This window comes from Colius striatus, chromosome 4, assembly GCF_028858725.1.
Source record: "Colius striatus isolate bColStr4 chromosome 4, bColStr4.1.hap1, whole genome shotgun sequence".
NCBI classification, from domain to species: Eukaryota; Metazoa; Chordata; class Aves; order Coliiformes; family Coliidae; genus Colius; species Colius striatus.
Genome location: NC_084762.1, coordinates 28,580,878 through 28,601,973, shown reverse-complemented (window position 1 = coordinate 28,601,973; position 21,096 = coordinate 28,580,878). Strand labels below are relative to the sequence as shown.

General features: G+C 39.6%; 1 protein-coding gene across 1 annotated transcript in view; it reads left to right on the top strand.

The window, feature by feature from the left end:
* Nucleotides 1-21,096, top strand: part of MOCOS (molybdenum cofactor sulfurase) — a 222,387-nt gene that overhangs the window by 96,959 nt on the left and 104,332 nt on the right. The window contains exon 5 of the mRNA XM_061995353.1: nt 20,250-20,326. Within this exon, the coding sequence (XP_061851337.1) occupies nt 20,250-20,326 (77 nt within the window). The remainder of the gene's footprint in view (nt 1-20,249; nt 20,327-21,096) is intronic.

The following is a 21,096-nucleotide window of genomic DNA, read 5'->3' as shown; positions in this document are numbered from 1 at the left end:
TTTTTGAAGTGGCTACAAGTTTTATTTCTCCACATTGTGTTAAACTCTGAAATCCAGCATTGACGTTAGTTGGCAGAACAGTACATATGCCCATCACTTGAAAACAGAACCCATAATATCTTAAAATGGAAAGTGCAGCTCTTTTCTTTTTAAGCTCCAGATCACCTTCGTAAAGCAGGAGTTCAGTATTTAGCCTCAGTATATGGGCCCTGCAAAAATGTCTTAACTGACAGCCAGATGAATATGAGCCAGCAGTGTGCCCAGGTTGCCAAGAAGGCCAATGGCATCATGGCTTGTGTCAGGAATAATGTGGCCAGCAGGATCAACAACATGTTTGTCCCCATGTACTCTGCGCTAGTGAGGCCACACCTTGAATACTGTGTCCAGTTCTGGGCCCCTCACTACTAGAAGGACATTGAGGTGCTGGAGCGTGTCCGGAGATGGGCAACAAAGCTGGGGAAGAGTCTGGAGAACAAGTCTGATGAGGAGAGGCTGAGGGAGGAGGTTGTTTAATTTGGAGAAGAGGAGGCTGAGGAGAGACGTGATCACTTGGATTTGACATGATCCCAATTGGATTTCTCTATAACTACCTGAAAGAAGATTGTAGAGAGGGGGAGGTAGATCTCTTCTCCCAAGTAACAAATAGAAATGGCCTTAAGTCGTGACAAAGTGGAGGTTCAAACTGGATATTTCTCATTTGACATGACAGTCGTTTCTGGTAAGGAGGAAGGGGCTGTAAAGATGGCTTCTGTAAGAAGCTGCTCAAAACTCTCCCCAGCTCTGAGCCAGACCTACTTTTGGGGCTGAGCCAATTAGATGCCTCCGTGATCACTTTTTAAGGAGAAGCCAGAAGAGGAGGCTTCTTCCTGTTTGTTTTTTTTTTCTTCTTCTTCTGTCCCTTCTTTTCTGGCTGGTTATGGTGCAAGGAGTGAGAAGAGTGAGAGAAACAAACATGTGGACTCCAAAGTCAGTGAATGGAGGAGGAGGTATGCTGGAGCAGAGATTTCCCTGCATTCGATGGAGAGGACTGGTGAAACTCAGATTTGTTTGCATTTCATCGAAGACCTCACATCAGGGACAGTGACTCATTTTGCTGAAGACCCTGTGCCAGGGGCAACGATTCTCTTCATTAGAGACCCTGTGCAAGGGGCAGTGACAATGGCCAGAGAAGGCTGTGTACCATGTGAGAGATCTCATATTCACAGAAACTGTAACTGTGGGGAGGAACCCTGCCGAAGAAGATCATTAAAATTATACCCAGAAGAGGCCGTGTCCCATGGGAGAGACCCTGTATCTGCAGAAGCTGCAGCTGCTGGGAAGAATCCACACCAGAGAAGTTCGTTAAGGACTGTGTCCCAGGGGAGGGACCCTGTATCAGAGCAGGGGAAGAATGCCAGGAGCCATCCTGATCTGAGAAGAGAGAAGCGGCACAGCCCATCTGTGAGAGACTGACCACATCCCCCACTCCCTGCCCCCCTGAGCCGTTGAGGGGGGAGGAGGTAGAGATATGGGGAGCAGTGAGCTGGGCCCAGGAAGAAAGGAGGGAGATCTTAAACTTGCTGGTTGTAATTTTCTCATCATCCTACTCCCTTTTTGCTTTTATTCTGTTCCGTTTCTTGTAGAATAAACTTTCCTACTTTCCTCTCTAAGTCGAGTACTGGAGTCTGTTTTGCCCAGAACCATAATTGGCAGCGAGCCCTCCCTGCCCTTGTCTCAATCCACAACAACCTTGCTTATCTTTTTACTCCCATTTTGCTGGTGCCTCCGCCATCCTAACGAGGGTGGGGGTGAATGGGGGCACCGAGTGAGAGACTGTCGTGGTGCTTCATTGCTGATTGGGCCAAACCATGACAATATTAGTAAAAACATTTGTATGGAGAAGGTTGCGAGACACTGGAACAGGCTGCACAGGAAGGTGGTGAAATCACCATCCCTGGAGATATTTAAAAGCTGTATAGATGAGGTGCTTAGAGACGTGATTTACTGGTGGGTTTGACAGTGTTAGCTTAGTGTTGTACTCAGTGATCTTAAAGGTCTTTTCCAACCAAAAGAATTCTATGATTCTATGAAGTTGTAACCTGTTAGTAGGTAACAGCATTGAGCTGATGTACTCTGCATAGTGGTACAAGGTAGTTGGTTGAGTTGAATGGTTGAATGTGTTCCTGAGCAGGTGCTTGTGAGCAATTATTTGGAAAGTGTGTTTCCTATTATTTATTCTAATCAGGATAAACACTAAGGACATATCTCTCACAGGTATAGAGGAAATAAATATGAAATGCCTCAAATTGCATTTCCCCAAATCAATGGATGGATTCAAGGATTTAGCTTTATCTTTAAGTTGATAAATGAACTTTTCTCAGTAAGTTTATACATGAACAAAGTTCCATGTATCCCTGCCCAAAAGCAGGGAAGGAAGTCAAGATGACTCCCTTAACATCAGTGAAAATCATTAAAAAAATTCTAAAATAATAGCTTCAATCTTTTTGAGGAAAAAGTGCAAAGACAACATAGGAGGTGACACCTGTTGAGACTAAGGGAAAGTACAAGATCTAAAAGACAGAGAAATTTTATATAGGTATAAGGACAGCCTATGGTGGGAGACAGAAGTCTGTGTCTCTGCCAGTCTCTCCAGAAAACTGCTCAGGTACCACCAGAGCAGTGTAGACAGGGGTGCTATAAGAAGAAGCACACAACATTGGTCTTTCTCAGCCTACCTACACAAACAGTACTTGATGCCATCTACTTGCTAGCATAGGAAGAAAAAGTCACAACTTCTGATTACAGTCCTTGATAAAATTGCCCATAAAGCTTGCTGCTGCTAACAGTGGTGTTATGAGAATAATTCAAAAGCTCTACGGCTCACCTTTAAATTGGTAGCCAGGTTCTCCAGGCCAAGTGCTTCCTGAGAGTCAAATTTTGCCAAGTTCTCTCTGGCTAATAGATATTCATCTGTATGGATAACCAATATTAGCTTCAGTCCATTCCATCATTCACATTTGTTATTGTAGTGACAGAGGTGGTAAAAAATGCTGATTCTTTTTCATAGCTTAAAATTTTCCAGGCCTTTGTGATGATGAATGTGCCAATATCAGATGCTGTATCTCATGAAAACCTTCCACTTACCTCATAATGTATTCTGGTTTTCTCAAAGGAGCCTTTGAAATGACTTCAGTGAGTTGAACACTAGAATTTTAATAGATGGTATGATAGCTAATTGAACAAAACCATTAGTCAAGTTCTATTAAATATGGCATCTGGAGAACTGAATTCCAATATCAAATGTAGCTTTAAAAACTTTGCTAAATGCAAAGCTGCATTAGGCAAAATGTTCGTAGCAGTGCATTATCAGGTATATCTCTTCTTCTTCAAAAAAAAAATACTATACACAAAATACCCTAAAAAGATCTCATTTGCTACACATCCTAAAGTCTAGAGAAAATGATTGTTATGAAAACACAGGTGATAAGTTATTTTAACAGGTGACAACTGAAAACGAACTGCAGATGGGGGATTTTTTGCAGTTCAGAAGGAGCAACAAGATATTAGTAATGTTTATTTATGAGTTTATACTAAAGTAGTGGTGGTTTAGAATTGTTTCTTCAAGAATGACAAAACTTTATGAAAGCTTCCATATATTTTATGTCTCAGGTGAGCTGTAAGCATTTTTAGTATTTGACTTGGTTTCACATGAATTTGTGGACAACTGCACTTTTTAATCAGGGGCTAGGATTGTGTGCTCAGCATATATTTGAGTTTAGGAGGATGGAATTTCAACTCATTAGTGAATTGCACATGCCATATGTGCACAGAACACTATGGCACTGAGAGAAATTACAGCAAAATAAATTTCATTTTGAAGTTTGAACTTTAAATATTAATTTTCTGCATGCCACAACTTGAAAACAATATCCCCATATTAGCTGAATTTCCATATACTTGTACCATTTTTCTTAAACTAGAGCTTGCATCTTGACTTAGTTTGAGCATTAAAACTCTTTCACTGTAACCATGCCAACTACCAAAATAATTAACATATTCTTTGTTGCTTCTCTTTATGCCTGATATTTTCCCAGTAAAGACATGTAGCAATCATTTACCTTCATCTAGTCATTGCAGGCAACACATGTACAAATATTGCTTTCCTTTCAGATCTGAGGTCACAATGAGCAGCTCTATGCTATGGTGGGACACTTCCTCAGGGCAAACTTACAATGAAGACCCAAGGCCAGCGACAAGATTTACAAGCATACACGTGAATATGCAGTGAGGACCCTCTGAGAGTAGATAATTCTTTAGAGCTAAATCTGAGGTGAAAACAAAATTAATTTAGTGGCTACAAAGTGGAAAAAAAAACTAAGAAAAAAACAAAACAGGACAGACTTAAAATAACCTGAGCTGTCTGTCTATGGCATCCAAAGTTATTACTTTTTTTCCTCCTCCAGGATCTTAGGTTTTAATCTTTTGTATGCATATACACATTGAAAAGGAAAATATCTCTTTAGAAATTATATTGGAAAGAACAAAGATTGTGTTTTTTCCTCATATGGTTAAGCTGCCCTATTAATGTCAGTTTTTAATTTTATCCTTTGGATTTCTTATTAGCTTTACAACATGTCAAGATTATTTAATTATTATATTTCAGCTTGTAGATGACATAAGATTTAAGAGCTTTTGCTGGGCTCTAGCAACTTGTCTCTACATTTTGCCTGAAGCTGCTTTTGTATAAAATAATCTTCCCATAGTTAACATTCAGGATACTCTACAGAGGATTTTAAGAAGACTTAAATGCTAAATAACTGTCACATAGCAAATCTTAGTATTATTGCACTAAATTACATTGCAAACAGTGTGATAAACAACACCATAATACTTTGACACATTCATCATTAATTATAACTGAAATCTAATCTCAACTAGCCTTTTTTTCAGTAATTATATCCAGTAAAGCAAACATTCATGTATATGGGGAAAGGAGGGGGAGGAAAGAAGTCTTCCAAAACCATAGCTGTTATATCAAAATACTGAATAACTTGACAAGTCTTATTAGGTTTTATATGGGGTTTTCTACATATATTAAAAGATTAAAATATCTGAAGTATATTTGGAATTCATTATGTGAATCATTTTTTTGAAGGCAAAACTTTGCAGTGACCTACTGGTTATGTCATTTTAAGTACCATGTGAGACTGACATATGAATTCTTATTTTTCTGCTCACTGAAAAAGCTAATATTGAATGAAATTTAAAATCTTGGATTCCTCCAACCATCAAAATACTGTAAGGATGGTATTTTAGACTTGTTACGTCTATACTTCCTGTATTTCCCTAAAAACTATAAAATGTGTTTGTGAATAGCAACTCCGTTTACCTTTGCTCTTAAAATTCATATTTGTTTTCCACTGGGGAACTTTCTGCTGCCAAGGAGTTTCCATTCTGTCACTGTAACCTATTTCCTTTTGTACTGGGAAGCTTGACAGTCTGGCAGCTAAGCTGTGGGCAGCAATGCTGTGTGGATTTTACCATCGCACTGTGATACACCACGGCAGCCTTTTGGCTGAGTTAGTGCCTGTTGCAACTCAATGAATGTGAATTTTCTTTTTGCTTTGTGTCATCGTTTTGCCCAGCCAGCAACAAAGCACCACGACAGTCTCTTGCTTGGTGCCCCCCATCCTCTTTAGGATGGCGGAGGCACCAGCAAAATGGGAGGAAGAGATAGCCAAGGATGTTGTGGATTGTGACAAGGGCAGGGAGGGCTCGCTGCCAATTATGGTTCTGGGCAAAACAAACTCCAGTACTCGACTTAGAGAAGAAAATAGGAAAGTGTATTCTACTACCTACAAGAAACAGAACAGAACAAAAAGCAAAAAGAGAGCAGGATGATTGAGAAAATTACAACCAGCACTTTAAGATCTCCCTCCCCCATCCCTCCTTTCTTCCCGGGCCCAGCTCACTGCTCCCGATATCTCTACCTCCTCCCCCCTCAACGGCTCAAGGAGGCACAGGGAATGGGGGATGTGGTCAGTCTCTCACAGATGGACTCTGCCGCTTCTCTCTTCTCAGATGAGGACAACTCCTTGCATTCTCCCCCTGCTCTGATACAGGATCCCTCCCCTGGAACACAGTCCTTAACGAACTTCTCTGGTGTGGGTTCCTCCCAGCAGCTGCGGCTTCTGCAAATACGGGATCCATCTCACAGAACACAACCTCCTCTGGGCATAGTCACTGATGCTGGTGTGGGGTGTTTCACAAAGTGCAAACAAATCTCTGCTTCACCTCTCCTCAGGCTGTAGTGGAGTCTCTGCTCCGGCACATCTCCTCCTCTCTTCTCTCACTGACCTTGGAGTCCACATAGTCACTTCTCTCTCTCTTCCCAATCCAGCACCAGCACCAGCTGGAAAAGAAGAAAGGACAGAACAAGAAGGAACAGGAAGAACCCTTCTCATCCAACTTCTTCTTCTTCTTCTTAAAAAGTTATTGTGAAAGTGCCCAATTTGCTTGGCTACAGAAGTGGGTCTGGCTCAGATCTGGGGAGAGTTTTGAGCAACTTCTTACAGAAGTCATCTTTACAGCCCCTTCCTCATTGCCAGAAAAAGTTTTATGTCAAACCGAGATACTTTGCTTACTATTTTCCGAAGACTCTTTCTGAAAAGTGCTTTGTTGTGGTGGGTTGACCTTCACTGGATGCCAGGCACCTGCCAAGCTGCTCTATCACTCCCCTCTTCAGTTAGATGGGGAGGGGAGAAGATAAGATGAAAAAAAAAAATCATGGGTCAAGATAAAGGCAGTTTGATAAAGCAACAGCAAAGTGACAGCAAAAGCAAAGGAAACTATTTTATTGTCTACTTCTTGTCAGCAGGTATATCTGGCTACTTGCCAGGAAGCAGGACTTCAGTACACCTAGCAGTTCCTCCAGAAGAAAAATATTGTAAATCATGAATGCCCCCCTTTCTCTTCAGGTCCCTGATCTTGTATTGCTGAGTAGACATCATATGGTATGGAATATCCTTTTGGTGAGTTTAGTCAGCTATCCTGGCTATGTCTCCTCCCAAGATCTTGCCCACCCTCAACCTACTGCTGAAGGAGGGGGGAATGGTGGAGAGAGAGTCTTGATGCTGTGCAAGCAATAGATGAAACACTGGTGTGTTATCAACACATTTCTAGCTACCAGTGCGAAGCACAGCACTGTGAGGGCTGCTATGGAAAATGTCACTCCATCTCAGAGAGATTGAATACACTTGTATGGTATCATAGAATCATAGAATGGTAGGGTTGGAAGAGACCTTTAGAGATCATCTAGTCCAACCCACCTGCAGAAGCAGGTCCACCTAGATCAGGTTGCATAGGAGCATGTCCAGGCAGGTTTTGAAAACCTCCAGAGAAGGAGACTCCTGGGCAGCCTGTCACTTTTGTTTTGCAAGATAGTGCCACCTTAATTGGGTGTCAAGTGGAACTGACTCGGTCAGAGAGAAATCAAGAGGGGTGACTCCACCATTTTCATAGGCTCACAAAGTTACAAACTTCTGTATTTATGTTATTTTCATATGTAGTTTCATAAAGTGAGAGGAGTTGCTGTTTTGGCATTTCCATTTACTGGATTCTTAGGAGAGGCAAAAACCTGGGTCATGAAATCAACATATTTTCTGTCAAAAAAACCCACACTACATAATCCCTTCTTTATATTGAGCCTATGCGCAGAATGAAGGGAGACCTTTGGCATAGGGGAGGAGGAGAATATTTGTTTTCATTTGTTTATACTACTGCTATTGGAAGAAAAGATTTCTAATTTGCAGTTTGTGTTATCTTGTGGTCAGTTTGGGCATTTATCTGCATTTTGTCCTGTAGCTCTTCTTCCTCACTCATTATTACCCACCTTTTCCATCTGTATACCTGTCAAGAGCAATTCTACTTAGCTTTAAATTTCCATGCTAAATGAACTGAACACTTTTACAAGATGGGCTTTCCTTTTTTCTGGTCATCATATGCATCATGCCAGAAAAAATCTTATCAGACCTTTATTAATGAAGTTAATATTTTTCTATCTGTAAGTCCTAGTATGTTTTGTTGTGTGTTATGATGATGACTGATAACTGATCTGACCAACTAATAAATCCTCTTCCTCCAGTTCATGGCAGAAGTTAATGTCAGTAGTCCCTAACTGCATAATATTGTTTATGCATGATGATGTACTTACTGTACATTATAGCATATTATATTTGTTTAAGTTCTTAGGGTTTTCAACATTATCTGTTTCTTACTGCACACAAGGTACAGCCTTCCCATCTTCTGCATTGACAATTTCCTAATTTCCTTTCATCATCCTCTTTTATCTTCATATTCTCATTACTGAGACTGTTACAGAGATACTTGTCCCTAAACCAGCGCGTGAGGAGCTAAACAGGTAAACATTTAGTAACATTTAGTAGTTCCCCTTTCAGAACAATTTCTTAGCCTACTAAGAAATTTCTTATTCTGTAATAGCTTCTCATATGGCACTAGAGGTAACATTTTACTGCAATATAGATAAATTAGTCCTGCATTTCCTTTGCCTAGAAAATTAATGTGCTCTTAAAATGGCAGCCTCTCTGGGCTTGATTTTTCATTGACACAATCCATTGTACATTTGAACATGCTTTTATTTACTCATTTAATTGTCCTTTCACTCAAAACCTGTTTCAGGACGTACCTAACACTGAGGTCAAGCTAACAGATGTGTTGTTGCCTGGATCACTCTGTTTCCCTTTGTTCAGTAGAAATATTGTGGTTTTTGTTTTCCAGTCCTGATTTGACAAATTTGTTTACTGGCCTGTGTTATTGGGCTTGGGACTTGCCAATTTCTTACTATTCTGGAACATATTCTGTCTGCCTGCTTGTGTTCAAGTACATTAAAACCTTTGAAGTGAGTTTCCCCACCAGTTACAATAACTTCAATTTTCACACTTTCCACATACTTTTAGCCATGAGTCACCCTGTCTTGATCTATATTTTTCATCAGTCTCTCTTAAAATCTAAAGCCAAGTACTCATTTAGCTTTCAGACCCTTTTTTCTCTTCCAACAGTCACTGTCCTTTTAATCTATATTCTTAATTTCATTATTTATTGTGTGTATTATTGTATATTAATTCTATTTTACCATGATTTTATATAAAAAATAGTTTGCTGTTCAGTTTAATTTATTTCTCACTTTATCCCCGTGCTTTCTGTTGTTCCTTCCTGTGCTGAGCAGCACTTTGTCTGATTTCATGTCAGCTTTTATAAGCAGTGCTAAAATCTTTCTTCAGAGGTTTTTTTAGTGCAGGTTATTGCTGGAGGCTTTCTCTTAAAGTTATTTTTTTCATTGTTTTGGGATGCAAATTCTATTCATTTTTGAACTTCAACTTCAAGTAATTTTAGATCTTCTCTATATCTAAGTATCTGATGACTTCAGTTTTCCGGACCAAGTAATTTCATTAATGTCTCATCTTGCCCCAACCACATTCGAAACCTCATTTGAGATTACTTATCTGTCTGTGCCATATAAAATTGTAATCCCTCTAACCAGGGTTTCTATCAGTTAGTCTACCGTCATGCATTGTATAACTGTAAAAGCCATTTTTCAGATAATATTTTATATGTAGCAGATTTTGTTTGGGTTTGGCTCTGTTGTTAAAGAATAATTGAACTCAACTATTTCTGTTATCTTAGTTTTACTTGTAGGAAAGTTAAAGTTAAAGTAGTATTTATTTCTTTGAGTTTTAGAAAAGTATCTGTTACTGCCCAAACATTTTTTTTTCTAGGGTAGCTACATATCCAATAGCAGAATCTCAGCAAGTAGACCTGCTTGTTTTGAACATCTCACCAAAATATTTCAATTCAAAACATTTCTGTTTTCTTCACCACCATCTCTCTTACATTTATGCATTTTCTTTAACACATATTTTTTATTTCACTTTATTTATAGAATCATAGAATGGTAGGGATTGGAAGGGACCTTTAGAGATCATCTAGTCCAACATCCCTGCAGAAGCAGGGTTACCTAGATCAGGTCATGTAGGAACATGTCCAGGCAGGTCTTGAATACCTCCAAGGAAGGAAACTCCACAACCCCTCTGGGCAGCCTGTTCCACTGCTCCCTCATCCTCACAGTGAAATAGTTTTTTTCTTATGTTTAAGTGGAACTTTTTGTGTTCCAGCTTCATCCCATTACCCCTTGTCCTGTTGCTAGCTACTATAGAAAAAAAAGGATGTCCCAACCTCCTGACACCCATCCTTTAGATATTTCTAAATGTTAATAAGATCCCCCCTCAATCTTCTCTTCTCTAGCCTAAACAGACCCAGTTCCTGCAGTCTTTCCTCATATGAAAGATGTTCTAGTCCCCTGATCATCTTGGTGGCCTTGTGCTGGACTCTCCAGAAGTTCTCTGTCCCTCTTGAGCTGAGGAGATCAGTACTGGACATAGGACTCCAAATGAGGCCTCACCAGGGCAGAGTAGAGGGGAGAAGAACCTCAATATATCAATATCACTGAATCATAGAATCATTTAGATAGGAAAAGACCTTTTTGATCATCTAGTCCAATTGTAAATTTAACACTGCCAAGTCCAACACTAAACCATATCCCTAAACCACTTCAGCATGGTTTTTCAATACCTTCAGGGGTGGTGACTCAACCACTTCCCTGGGCCCATTCCAGTGACAACCCTTTCAGTAAAGAATTTTTTCCTAATATCCAGTCTGAACCTCCTCTGGGACAACTTGAGACTGTTTCCTGGGATGCTGTCACCTGTTACTTGGGAGAAGAAACTGAGCTCCACCTCACTACAACATCCTTTTAGATAGCTGTAGAGAGAGCTCAGCCTCCTCTTCTCAAGACTGAACAGCCCCAGATCCCTCAGCTGCTCCTCATCAGACTTGTTCTCCAGACCCTTCACCTTGCCCATCTCTGGATACACTCCAGCATCTCAATGTCCTTCTTGTAGTGAGAGACTCAAAACTGAACACAGTATTCAAGGTGCAGCCTCACCAGTGCCCAATACAAGGCAACAGTCACTTCCTTGTCCCTGCTGGTCACGCTATTTCTGATACACGCCAGGATGCCATTGGCCTTCTTGGCCACCTGGGCACACTGCTGACTCATGTTCATCCAGCCTTTGATTAATACCCCCAGGTCCTTTTCTGCAGGAGTAGCTTTCCAGCCACTTTGCCTCAAGCCTGTAGCATTGCCTGGGGTTGTTGTGGCCCAAGTGCAGGACTTGGCACTTGGCCTTGTTGAACCTCATGCAATTGGCCTTGGCCAATTGGACTCCAGCCTGTCCAGATCTCTCATGATCATAAGCACATTTTGAGCCTCCATCTGACTGACAGTACAGACATTTGAACTTCTATAAGTTAGTTTCCAGGTTGCTATGAAGGAAGAGAAAATCTGCACCAAATGGTGGCTCAACGCAGAATGATTTAACATGACAGGCTTGGTAGTGAAGAACCTGCTTTAATTCAGAGATCCTAATGAATTCTGCTAATCTTGAAATACATTGCCTTCAAAAAGTAGATCTGGAAATAACTTTTATTACTAGAGCAAGAAGCTTTCTGGATGAGATCAGAGAAGTCTTTTCAATCCCCTAAATGAGGAAATAAAGCACTTAGAAGTGTTGCTGCATTCACTTCTAAATGCAATGGAAATAAGGCTTATGAATTGCAGTAACCCCTGCTTTGAGGCAGAGACCTTTCTGTATAATGGAGCCTGTCCACTGGAAAGCAATCATGAGGATTTTTCTCTATTACCTGAGTATAAGTTACTGCTGCATTATCTGAGGTCATTGATCTGGGTCTACTTCACTGATACACATCATTAAATGGTGGCATTTTTACATGTGGATTTTTAAAAATAAATTTATGTTCAAGTGGAGCCTTTTTTGACTGCCAAATTTTAAACTGGTTTGTCTTTAGCAGTTTTTTACAAACTTATTCTTTACCTTCAAATGCATGTGTTTAAGGATGAGAGATTGCATGTCAGTCTTCACGAGGAAGTAAACAAATCTGTTTATGCTGAACATGGACAAATGATTACAGCTGGTCAGATTATTGCCTATGAAAAATTTATCTCCTGAAGGTCTTTCATCTTTTCTTTCCTCTTAAGGAGAAAATCAAAGAGCGAGCTTTGAATTTTTATTAATGATTCATTACTCATAACTGATCAGTGAACAGTTTATGCAAATACACTTTGCAAATTGCTCACTTTAACTATTACTTGGGGTTATATCTGGATATTACCTTCCTGTGGGAAGCAGAGGTGTGAACATTTGGATTATTGATATTTAATCATGGGAGAATAATGCATATCAAATGTTAAATACTCAGACAGATACAGAAATCATTTGCAATACATTTGTTCACATTGAATTACACCTTAATGGAGTTCTTGTTGACATTAATAAGTTACAAGTTAAGATGAATAAGTATAAATTGCAAGCTAACTAGCTGATAGTTGAATGTATTATTCTTTGAGGCCTATTAACCAACAGGCTTCATGTTCCTGAAGACTTAAAGGTAATATACCTCTAGGAAATATCCCTTTACATGATGGAGTTTTAAAGAGAAAGATTATTTTGTTTCTCCCCCTTTGTTCTGTCAATGCAATGAAACCACATTGTCCTGTTTTGTGAATTTGGAAGGGAATATTTGGCCAGCGACAAATGCTGTGCAGAGTTTTTTGTGACCAACAACTCTTCTGTTGAGGAAAAAAAGTAGTTTTATTGTTTTTTGATACTGGAGAGTTCACAGAATCATAGAATGGTAGTGGTTGGAAGGGACCTTTAGAGATCACCTAGTCCAACCTCCCTGCAGAAGCAGGTCCACCTAGATCAAGTTGCATAGGAATGTGTCCAGGCAGGTCTTGAATACCTTCAAGACCCACAACCTCCCTGGGCAGCCTCTGCCAGTGCTTCATCACCCTCACAGTAAAAAAGTTTTTTCTTATATTTAAATGGAACTTTTTGTGTTCCAGTTTCATCCCATTACCCCTTGTCCTGTTGCTATATACTATAGAAAAAAGGGTAGGGGTTAGTGGAGGCAGTATGTTATCTCTGAGATAGAACTTATTCATTGTTGCATGATTTAAATGCTTATAGGCAAAGCTCTTGTATAAATATTTTAAATATATCATAAACTCTTAGTTGTAGGAGAAATCTAATTTTATTTTTAAATTGCATATAAAGAAGTTGTGATGCATAGTTGTCAGAAATGTGATTTTTACTAAAGCCCTGAGTAAGTGGTAATCTGAGTAAGTGATAATCTGCAAATCAGAATGTGTAATTTAGAGCTATATGAGTAACAGACTCAAGGATTGCTAATCTTTCAGTACAAAAGGGGGAGATTTTTCTAGATAAAGGTAGTGAGCAAAGTTACTAGTTAGAAGTTCACCAAACTGCATATAAGGGAGAGGTGCACAGGAACATATGAGAAATAGAATTTGATTGATTTTTTTCATTTTGTTTTCTGCTCCAGAAGTGATAGCTGTTTGGGCACTGGAGAAGCTTTATTCTTTCACTGTATGAGAAACAATCATCACTCATGAATGTGCAATGTGTCACTAAGAGAGGTAAAAGGAGTTGCTGAAGTGGTGAGAGTAGGTGTCTAATTCAGAGGTCTGTGATTTATTACTGCCCTCCTTACATTTAAATTGTTGGCTTACTGTAATATACTCCTGTTCAGGCAGTTACACAAAAGTTAGATTATTATGAAAACATAGTTTAATGATAGCATACATGCCCATTACAACAAGCTATCTCCCAATTTTATTTACTGTCTCAGTGGCTGTCGTGGTTTGGCCCAGCCTGCACAACAGCACCACAACAGTCTCTCGCTCGATGCCCCCATTCACCCCTACCCTCGTTAAGATGGCGGAGGACCCAGCGAAATGGGAGTAAAAAGATAAGCAAGATTGTTGTGGATTGAGACAAGGGCAGGGAGGGCTCACTGCCAATTATGGTTCTGGGCAAAACAGACTCCAGTACTCGACTTAGAGAGGAAAGTAGGAAAGTTTATTCTACAAGAAACAGAACAGAATAAAAGCAAAAAGGGAGTAGGATGATGAAAAAATTACAACCAGCACTTTAAGGTCTCCCTCCCCCATCCCTCCTTTCTTCCTGGGCCCAGCTCACTGCTCCCGATATCTCTACCTCCTCCCCCCGCAACGGCTCAGGGGGGCAGGGAGTGGGGGATGTGTTCAGTCTCTCACAGATGGGCTCTGCCGCTTCTGTCTTCTCAGATGAGGATGACTCCTGGTATTCTTCCCCTGCTCCAACACGGGGTTCCTCCCCCGGAACACAGTCCTTAACAAACTTCTCTGGTGTGGGTTGTTCCCAGCAGCTGCGGCTTCTGCCGATACAGGTTCCCTCACACGGGACACAGTCCTTGGTGAATACCTCTGGTGTGGATTCTTCGCCGCGGTTGCAGTTTCTGCAGTTGCAAGGTCCCTCCTTCGGGACAAGGCCTCCTCCGGCCAAAATCACTGTCCCTGGCTCGGGGCCTTTAATGAAGTGAATCGCTGCCCCTGGTCTGGGGTCAGCTTTAGCAAAATGAGTCCCTGCCCCTGATGCGGGCTCATTATCAAAATGAGTCTCTACCACTGATGCGGGGTCTTTAAAGAAATGAAAATAAATCTCAGCTTCACCAGTTCTCGCCATAGAATGCAGGGGAGTCTCTGCTACAGCACACCTCCTCCTCTCTTTCATCACTGACCTTGGAGTCTGCATGGTTGTCTCTCTCATTGTTCCTACTCCTTGCACCACCACCAGCCAGAAGAAGGAAGAAGGGGCAGAAGAAAGAAAGAAGATGGAGGAAGAAACCTCCCCTTCTGGCTTCTTCTTAAAAAGTGATCGTGGAGGCGTCTAATTGGCTCAGCCCCAGAAGTGGGTCTGGCTCTGAGCTGGGGAGAGTTGTGAGCAACTTCTTGCAGGAGCCATCTTTGCAGCCCCTTCCCGCTTACCAGAAAAGGCTGTCATGTCAAACCATGACAGTGGCATCCATTGTGTGAAACAGATTCTTAATCTAAAGGGAGTGTGTACCTGTGTGTTAGTGGAACAGGTCCTGTTCCAAAGGTTTTACTAGTAGAGGATCAAAAAGCCCAAAGATAAATGCATCATCTTGTGTCATGCTGCCTTAAAATTAAGCTGTTAATGTGACCAGGGCTTCACCCAGTTAAGAAAGTGGCTAATACGGATAACTGGAAAATTGCTGAAAATGAAGAGCATCATCTATGGGAGACAAGGCCAGACTGAGGGGAGCATGTTCCCTTGGCCACAAATATCCCAGAAAGGTGCCTGAGAACTTTGTCTCAAGAGGAGTTGATAGATGTGCTAAAGAGCAGAACAGGGCTCTAAAGGTTTCATAGACTGTTAATGATGTATTTTAAGTTAAAAAAACCCACAAACAACAAAACAAATATAGCTCCTTCTGTAAATGTTAGTTTTTGATGTTGAAAAGCAGTGAGACCAATTAAGATCCATTCCCCTGCTAATATCAGATGGCAATTACTAACCTAAGAATGTGAATGTAACTGAAAACACTATTTCTACAACCAAAAGCTTGACACTGTAGATGCTTGATGCTATTGTCATTCCAGAAAATGAAAATTTAGAATATGCAAGTAAATGTATAATATGTAAAAATTGAATTTGCCAAGACAGTTGTTTCATGTGGAGGTGATATGGAGTATCCGCAAGAGGTGAAAAATAGGATCTGAATTAACTACTTCTAAATGCAAACCAAGAACCTCTCTGTATTGTACTTCTTAATTAGATGAAAATAAATGAATTGAAAAGATGAAAGGAACTCAAGTAACATCTCACATCAAAGGGAAGCTCCACTATTGAGGAGTATTTTGAAAAAAGAAAAAATAAAAGAAAAGCAGCTTATTCAAGAAATATGCTTTCTCTGTGGATTTGGTTTCACTTTTACCTGCTTTAAAAACTCAGGAATGACTTCTGCTCATTCGACCTAAAAGAGGTCATTATGCCCAAGTAAAGGAGTGTGAAAGCTGGCTAACAGTGATGTTTCCCTCCACACTGTTTCATTGCACTTTGTGTTGACTCAGCAATGCTCTCAAATGAGCAGGATTATTATTAACCTTGTGATGGGATTTTTATCAAAGTTTTAAAGATCTAGGTTGTGTTTCATCTAGGAATTGCACATGTGCAGTGGTTCTGACTGGATTTACTTTTTCTGGGCAAATAAATCTGGAAAAAAAATACCGCTGAATCATTCATCTGCCTGCTAAGCAAGTTAGTCTTCACAGAACTCAGAGGCAGGTGCTCCCACACAATATACCTAAAAGCCATGGCTTACATGTTTTCCTTATACAGAATATCTTATGTTATGCAAAATATTTCATCACCTTAGCATTGACTAAATGGTCTTGAGAGTCCTTTTAGACTTAAGTCAATGTGTGTAACTCCAGGATAATATTTTTGTCTTCCACAAAATTTTACTGATAATCCTCTCTTTTAAACATGACTGGTTTGTTTAGCCTTTAAGCATTTTATTTTCAACCACATCTGTCCAGGCAATTACTTTTATTGTCATATTTCCGAGTAAAGGTGACCTGGCTAAGGAGAGGATCAATTCAGACTGCCCAAGATGTCACAGTTTTCTTTGTTTCAATTATCCTGAGTGTGGGATAGTAGTCTTACAAAACGTTTGTATGCGGAAGCCTAACACACAAGTGTCATAACAACCAATTGAACAAGGATTCAAAGAGAAACTCTTCTATCTTCATCCCTAGGAACATCCTAAAGGTGGAATTTCTGTAAGCAATATTTTCCTCTCATAACTCAAGGGAAAAATTACTGATTCTAGAAACAGAGATCTTATGTAACTCGGCAAGAAGAATAGCTCATCAGCTTCATAACTTCTTGATAAATTTAGGCAGACTGCTCTAGTTTTTGTTATGCCATGAGCTCTTTAACTAGTTTGTCAGGTAGCAGGTTGATGTGAAATGCTTTTCACAAATACCATCAGCTGAGTAATTTAGTTCAACCTGGATGTGATTAAGTGGGATTAATTATAATAAGAACTAGATAATAGAGAGAAGCTTATTTCTTGGGTTGGTATTCTGCAGTGTTAGTCTTTGTAAGTATCCTCTATACATCATCAGCTGCAAAACATTTATTACTTCAGGAAATGGCTTCTAGACCAGCATTCAAATGAACTTCATCCTACAGTGATTGTTCTAACACTGGAACTGCTATTGAGTGGGGAAACAATTTATTTCAAGCATCAATCACATCAAACAGAAGAGTAGTCATTGAAGTCAGTGTTTTTCAATGCAAGGAGCACATTTGCTCTCAATCTTAAATACAGTTAAATATTCTGGGAGAGAGCATTTTGTATCCCAAGGGGGAAATAGCTACCCTTTATAGCATTATGTTTTGTTGTGGTACTAGGTAAAAATACCATAGAACTTAAGACTTAATTTCCTAAATATCAGAACTTACAGACAGTTCTTGTAAATTTTTACATGAAATTGCTCGTCAGGTGTTCGGTAAATCTGAATAATATACACAACAGTCAAGTGCACTGGAAGTATTGTAAAGATACGTATTATAGGAGTAACAAAATATTAGTGCTTTCTTTATCAGAAATGGAAAGATAGTAATGTAGAAACAGAGGGAGTTGTATGACCATACAAAATGCGAGATAGTTGATACCTAAATTGTAAAAAGGGAGACTTGCCCGTATCCTTCAGCAAATATTTTTAGCATTATTTTCACTCCTTTGATGGTATTTGGTTCTTGCAACAGAGCTCCTAACAGGCTGCTTTATTTTTTTAATTCAGAAAGAATAAATAACAGAGGTCTGACTAAATAATGCAGGATGCATATATTGCCACAATGATTGTGCTGTTCTGGAGCATAACACTTGATCAAAGCCCCACAATTGTGTTTGCTTTCTTTTTACTGAATGGTAAGAGAACTCTGGACTGCTTCTATAAAAATCTTTAGGGTCTTACACCAGCTAGTGTAGTTCATGGATCTCTTCTATTGCTTAGCAATGAATGTACCGTGGTTGTCTACTTAAGTTAATAATCATATCTAATGAACAGAAATCAATTTTTTATTTCCCCTTTTAGTATCAGTAAGCCTTTAAGGATCTAGATTTGCACCTTTGTTGCCCTTTCCAGTGCTTTTCTATTCTGATAATGATAGAGTTGTTGATGGTTGTGCAGTCTTCTTGATGGGCTCAGTGCCAGCGTCTCTGCTGTGTTCTTTAGTTCCCAGTGTCTTTTTTGCTTTCCCAGCCATTGCTAGTAACTGAGCAGAGCAGGTCAATTCCCCCTCACAGATCCCTTCTGTAATCTCTCCTTGGCAGCTGTGTGGGACCACTGTGATATTTCCTGAAGCCAGTGCAAATTTGTAATGTTTTTCTGCATTTCATTCTAAAACTGTTAGCTTCTGCCTTATCTCTTCCTCCTCTTCCACCCCAAATTTTTCTTGCTTTTTGCATAGAGTATTGCTTCCCTCATATGCTGGTCTACAGGTTTCTATGAAAATATTTGTGGCGTTTTAGGACTCTTTCAAATCACAAGTGGCCATTTAAAATTTTATCACTGGCAACAAGCAAGGTTTCGTCCCTGAAGTTCAGGAGCAATAGATTTTGCTATTAATTATTACTAGGCAAGATTCAGAAATTCCTAAGAAGGAATCTTTGGCGTATGTTATGTTGAAATATATGAGCACGACTGGTCTCTTTTGGGCCATTCCTCCTTATAGCAGTCCACCACTTTTATTGAGTTTATAGTTATTGGCTGTCTCTGCCTCTTGTTTTTTAATCCCAGGCAAATATATTACTATATATACGCAATACCTTTGCATTATTTATTTGTGTGGAACTTCACTTAACCAAATAATTTTGGAAGCTTTTTATGTCCTTCACCTGACACTGTGTCTTGCAGTGTTTGAATGATTTGATAACTATAGAAAAATGAAACAGAAGATAAGAAAAAAGCACTGCAGCAGTGAGAGCTGTTAACACTATTCCATTGAGGTTTATTTTATTAAAGAAAAAACATTTGAAGTCTGATGCTTTTAACCTTTGAGCCTTTTCACAGTAAGTACTTAATCATGGCAACAATGGATCTTTACATGCATTTTGAAACATGCTACATCCAGGGGAAAAAAAAATCCCTATTTTCTTGTATATTATATGTCCATGTAAAGTATTTTTACCCAAGAGTGACACTGCTGTGCTCCATGTTGTCCATATGGACATTCAATGTGGACATATCAGATATTCCTGAGATTCAAGGAACTCCCCGTCCCTGGGAAGGTCTCATCTTCCTGTCCAGAGTGAAATTTTAAACTCAGACTATGAGATTTGGGGTTATTACTGGTGGGTACATTTCCAGCAGTTACCATTATACTTTTGTATATAGCTCTCTCCTTAGAGACTTGCTGTTACCCCAAGTTCAGCCTTACATGGTAGTGAGTTCTGTATAGATTTGATGTTTCTAATTGTCAGCATTATTCTACATTCTCCTTTATAATCAAGTAAGTAAAATCATAACTTCTTAAAACGTCTTGTAAACTGTGGTACACACAAAGTGTAAATTAAACTTATTTTGATGAAGATGTCTCTTCTCTCACCTTGAAATTCTCTTTGATATCAGTTCCTGAATACATCTCCACCTTGGAGCTGCACCTTCTCATTTTGACCTGTGGGCATGACTGCAGCAGTTCATCACATCTGGCATTTTTGTTTCCATTTGATATTGCCTTTAAAATATGTTGGTAAGGGATGCACCATTTCCTCTACCCTTGTATAGTGCTCGTGTTATAGGTTAGTTATTTTTAATATCCAGGAGGAGCATGTGGAGGAAGATTTGCTAGTGATCTTCCTCTTTGCTCCAGGTGAGGAAGATCTTTTCTTGTCTTCTAATCCAACTGTATCAGATGTAATCTCTTTGGAGCTGATGGGCAAACACAAAGTTCCTACCTGTCTCCTCATCAATTCCTAGTGTTGTCAGAAGGTATCTTAGAACCTTGGTGACTTTAGCTCAAAAGACATAATGTTACTTGTTACTTTAAAAATCCCCTCTCATGCAGGGGAAAATATAACTTTATATGTGCAAGCAACCAACAAGATGGGAAAATTAAATCCTCAGGGCAGAGTTCCCATTTTGAGAGTTTGATTTATTGAATATAGAAGAATAACTCTCAAAATAGATTTAAAGTCACTGCATGATTTGTTTACTATGCTCATTTATTCTATTTTTTTAGGTTTGAAGATGGCACAGTCTCATTTCTTGATATCATTGCTCTGAAACATGGATTTGATGCTCTGGAAAAACTCACAGGTTGGTTAACGCAACTCTGATACTGAAGACTGAAGTTCCAGATTTATTCTCAGGGCACAAATCTGATGATATTTCTCGTGTCTGTAGCTTAATTTTCCTTTCTAGATTTTCTATCCATATTCATCAGTGTGAAGAGCAGATTTTAATTTAACTGGTTTATTCGGGTCTTATATATTAGATTATTCCAGCCTGGTTTGGAAAAAAAATAAAGTATCCAGATTGTTCTCCACAAATACACACACCAGACTTGAGTACATCAATCACATTTAACCTGCCTCACACTCTCAAAGATGCAATAGGAAAGTAACAATAGAAGGTAGTTGAGTGGCTCATGCTGTTTGAGTATCTTTGAAGCACTTAATGTGGAGCTAATGATGGAGTCCCAAATGGAGCTTTGAGTGAACTTCAAGCCAGAAGCTCTATGAGAAGGGTGACATTCATGTGCTTTGTTGACTCTAGGACGGTGTTTCTTGTCTGTCTCAGCACTGCAAATGCACAGCATCTCTGTGATTGCTGCTGTGGGTCAGTGGTTCTGCTGAAGGGTGTAGGAGATGACACCTGGACAGGAAAGCTTGCATCACTGGCTGTGCAGGAGGCTTGCACCATGGCTTGCTTCCTCATGTGGAGTGTTCCAACTTAACAAAGTATGTTTTTGAAATATTTTAATTTCTGTCAAAGGTCCACAGTTCCTTTTGAACAGAGATTATTGGCATTTGTGTGTATAGAGCAAAGCCGTTCCATGCTGTAGCAACACTTTGTAATCCAGAAGG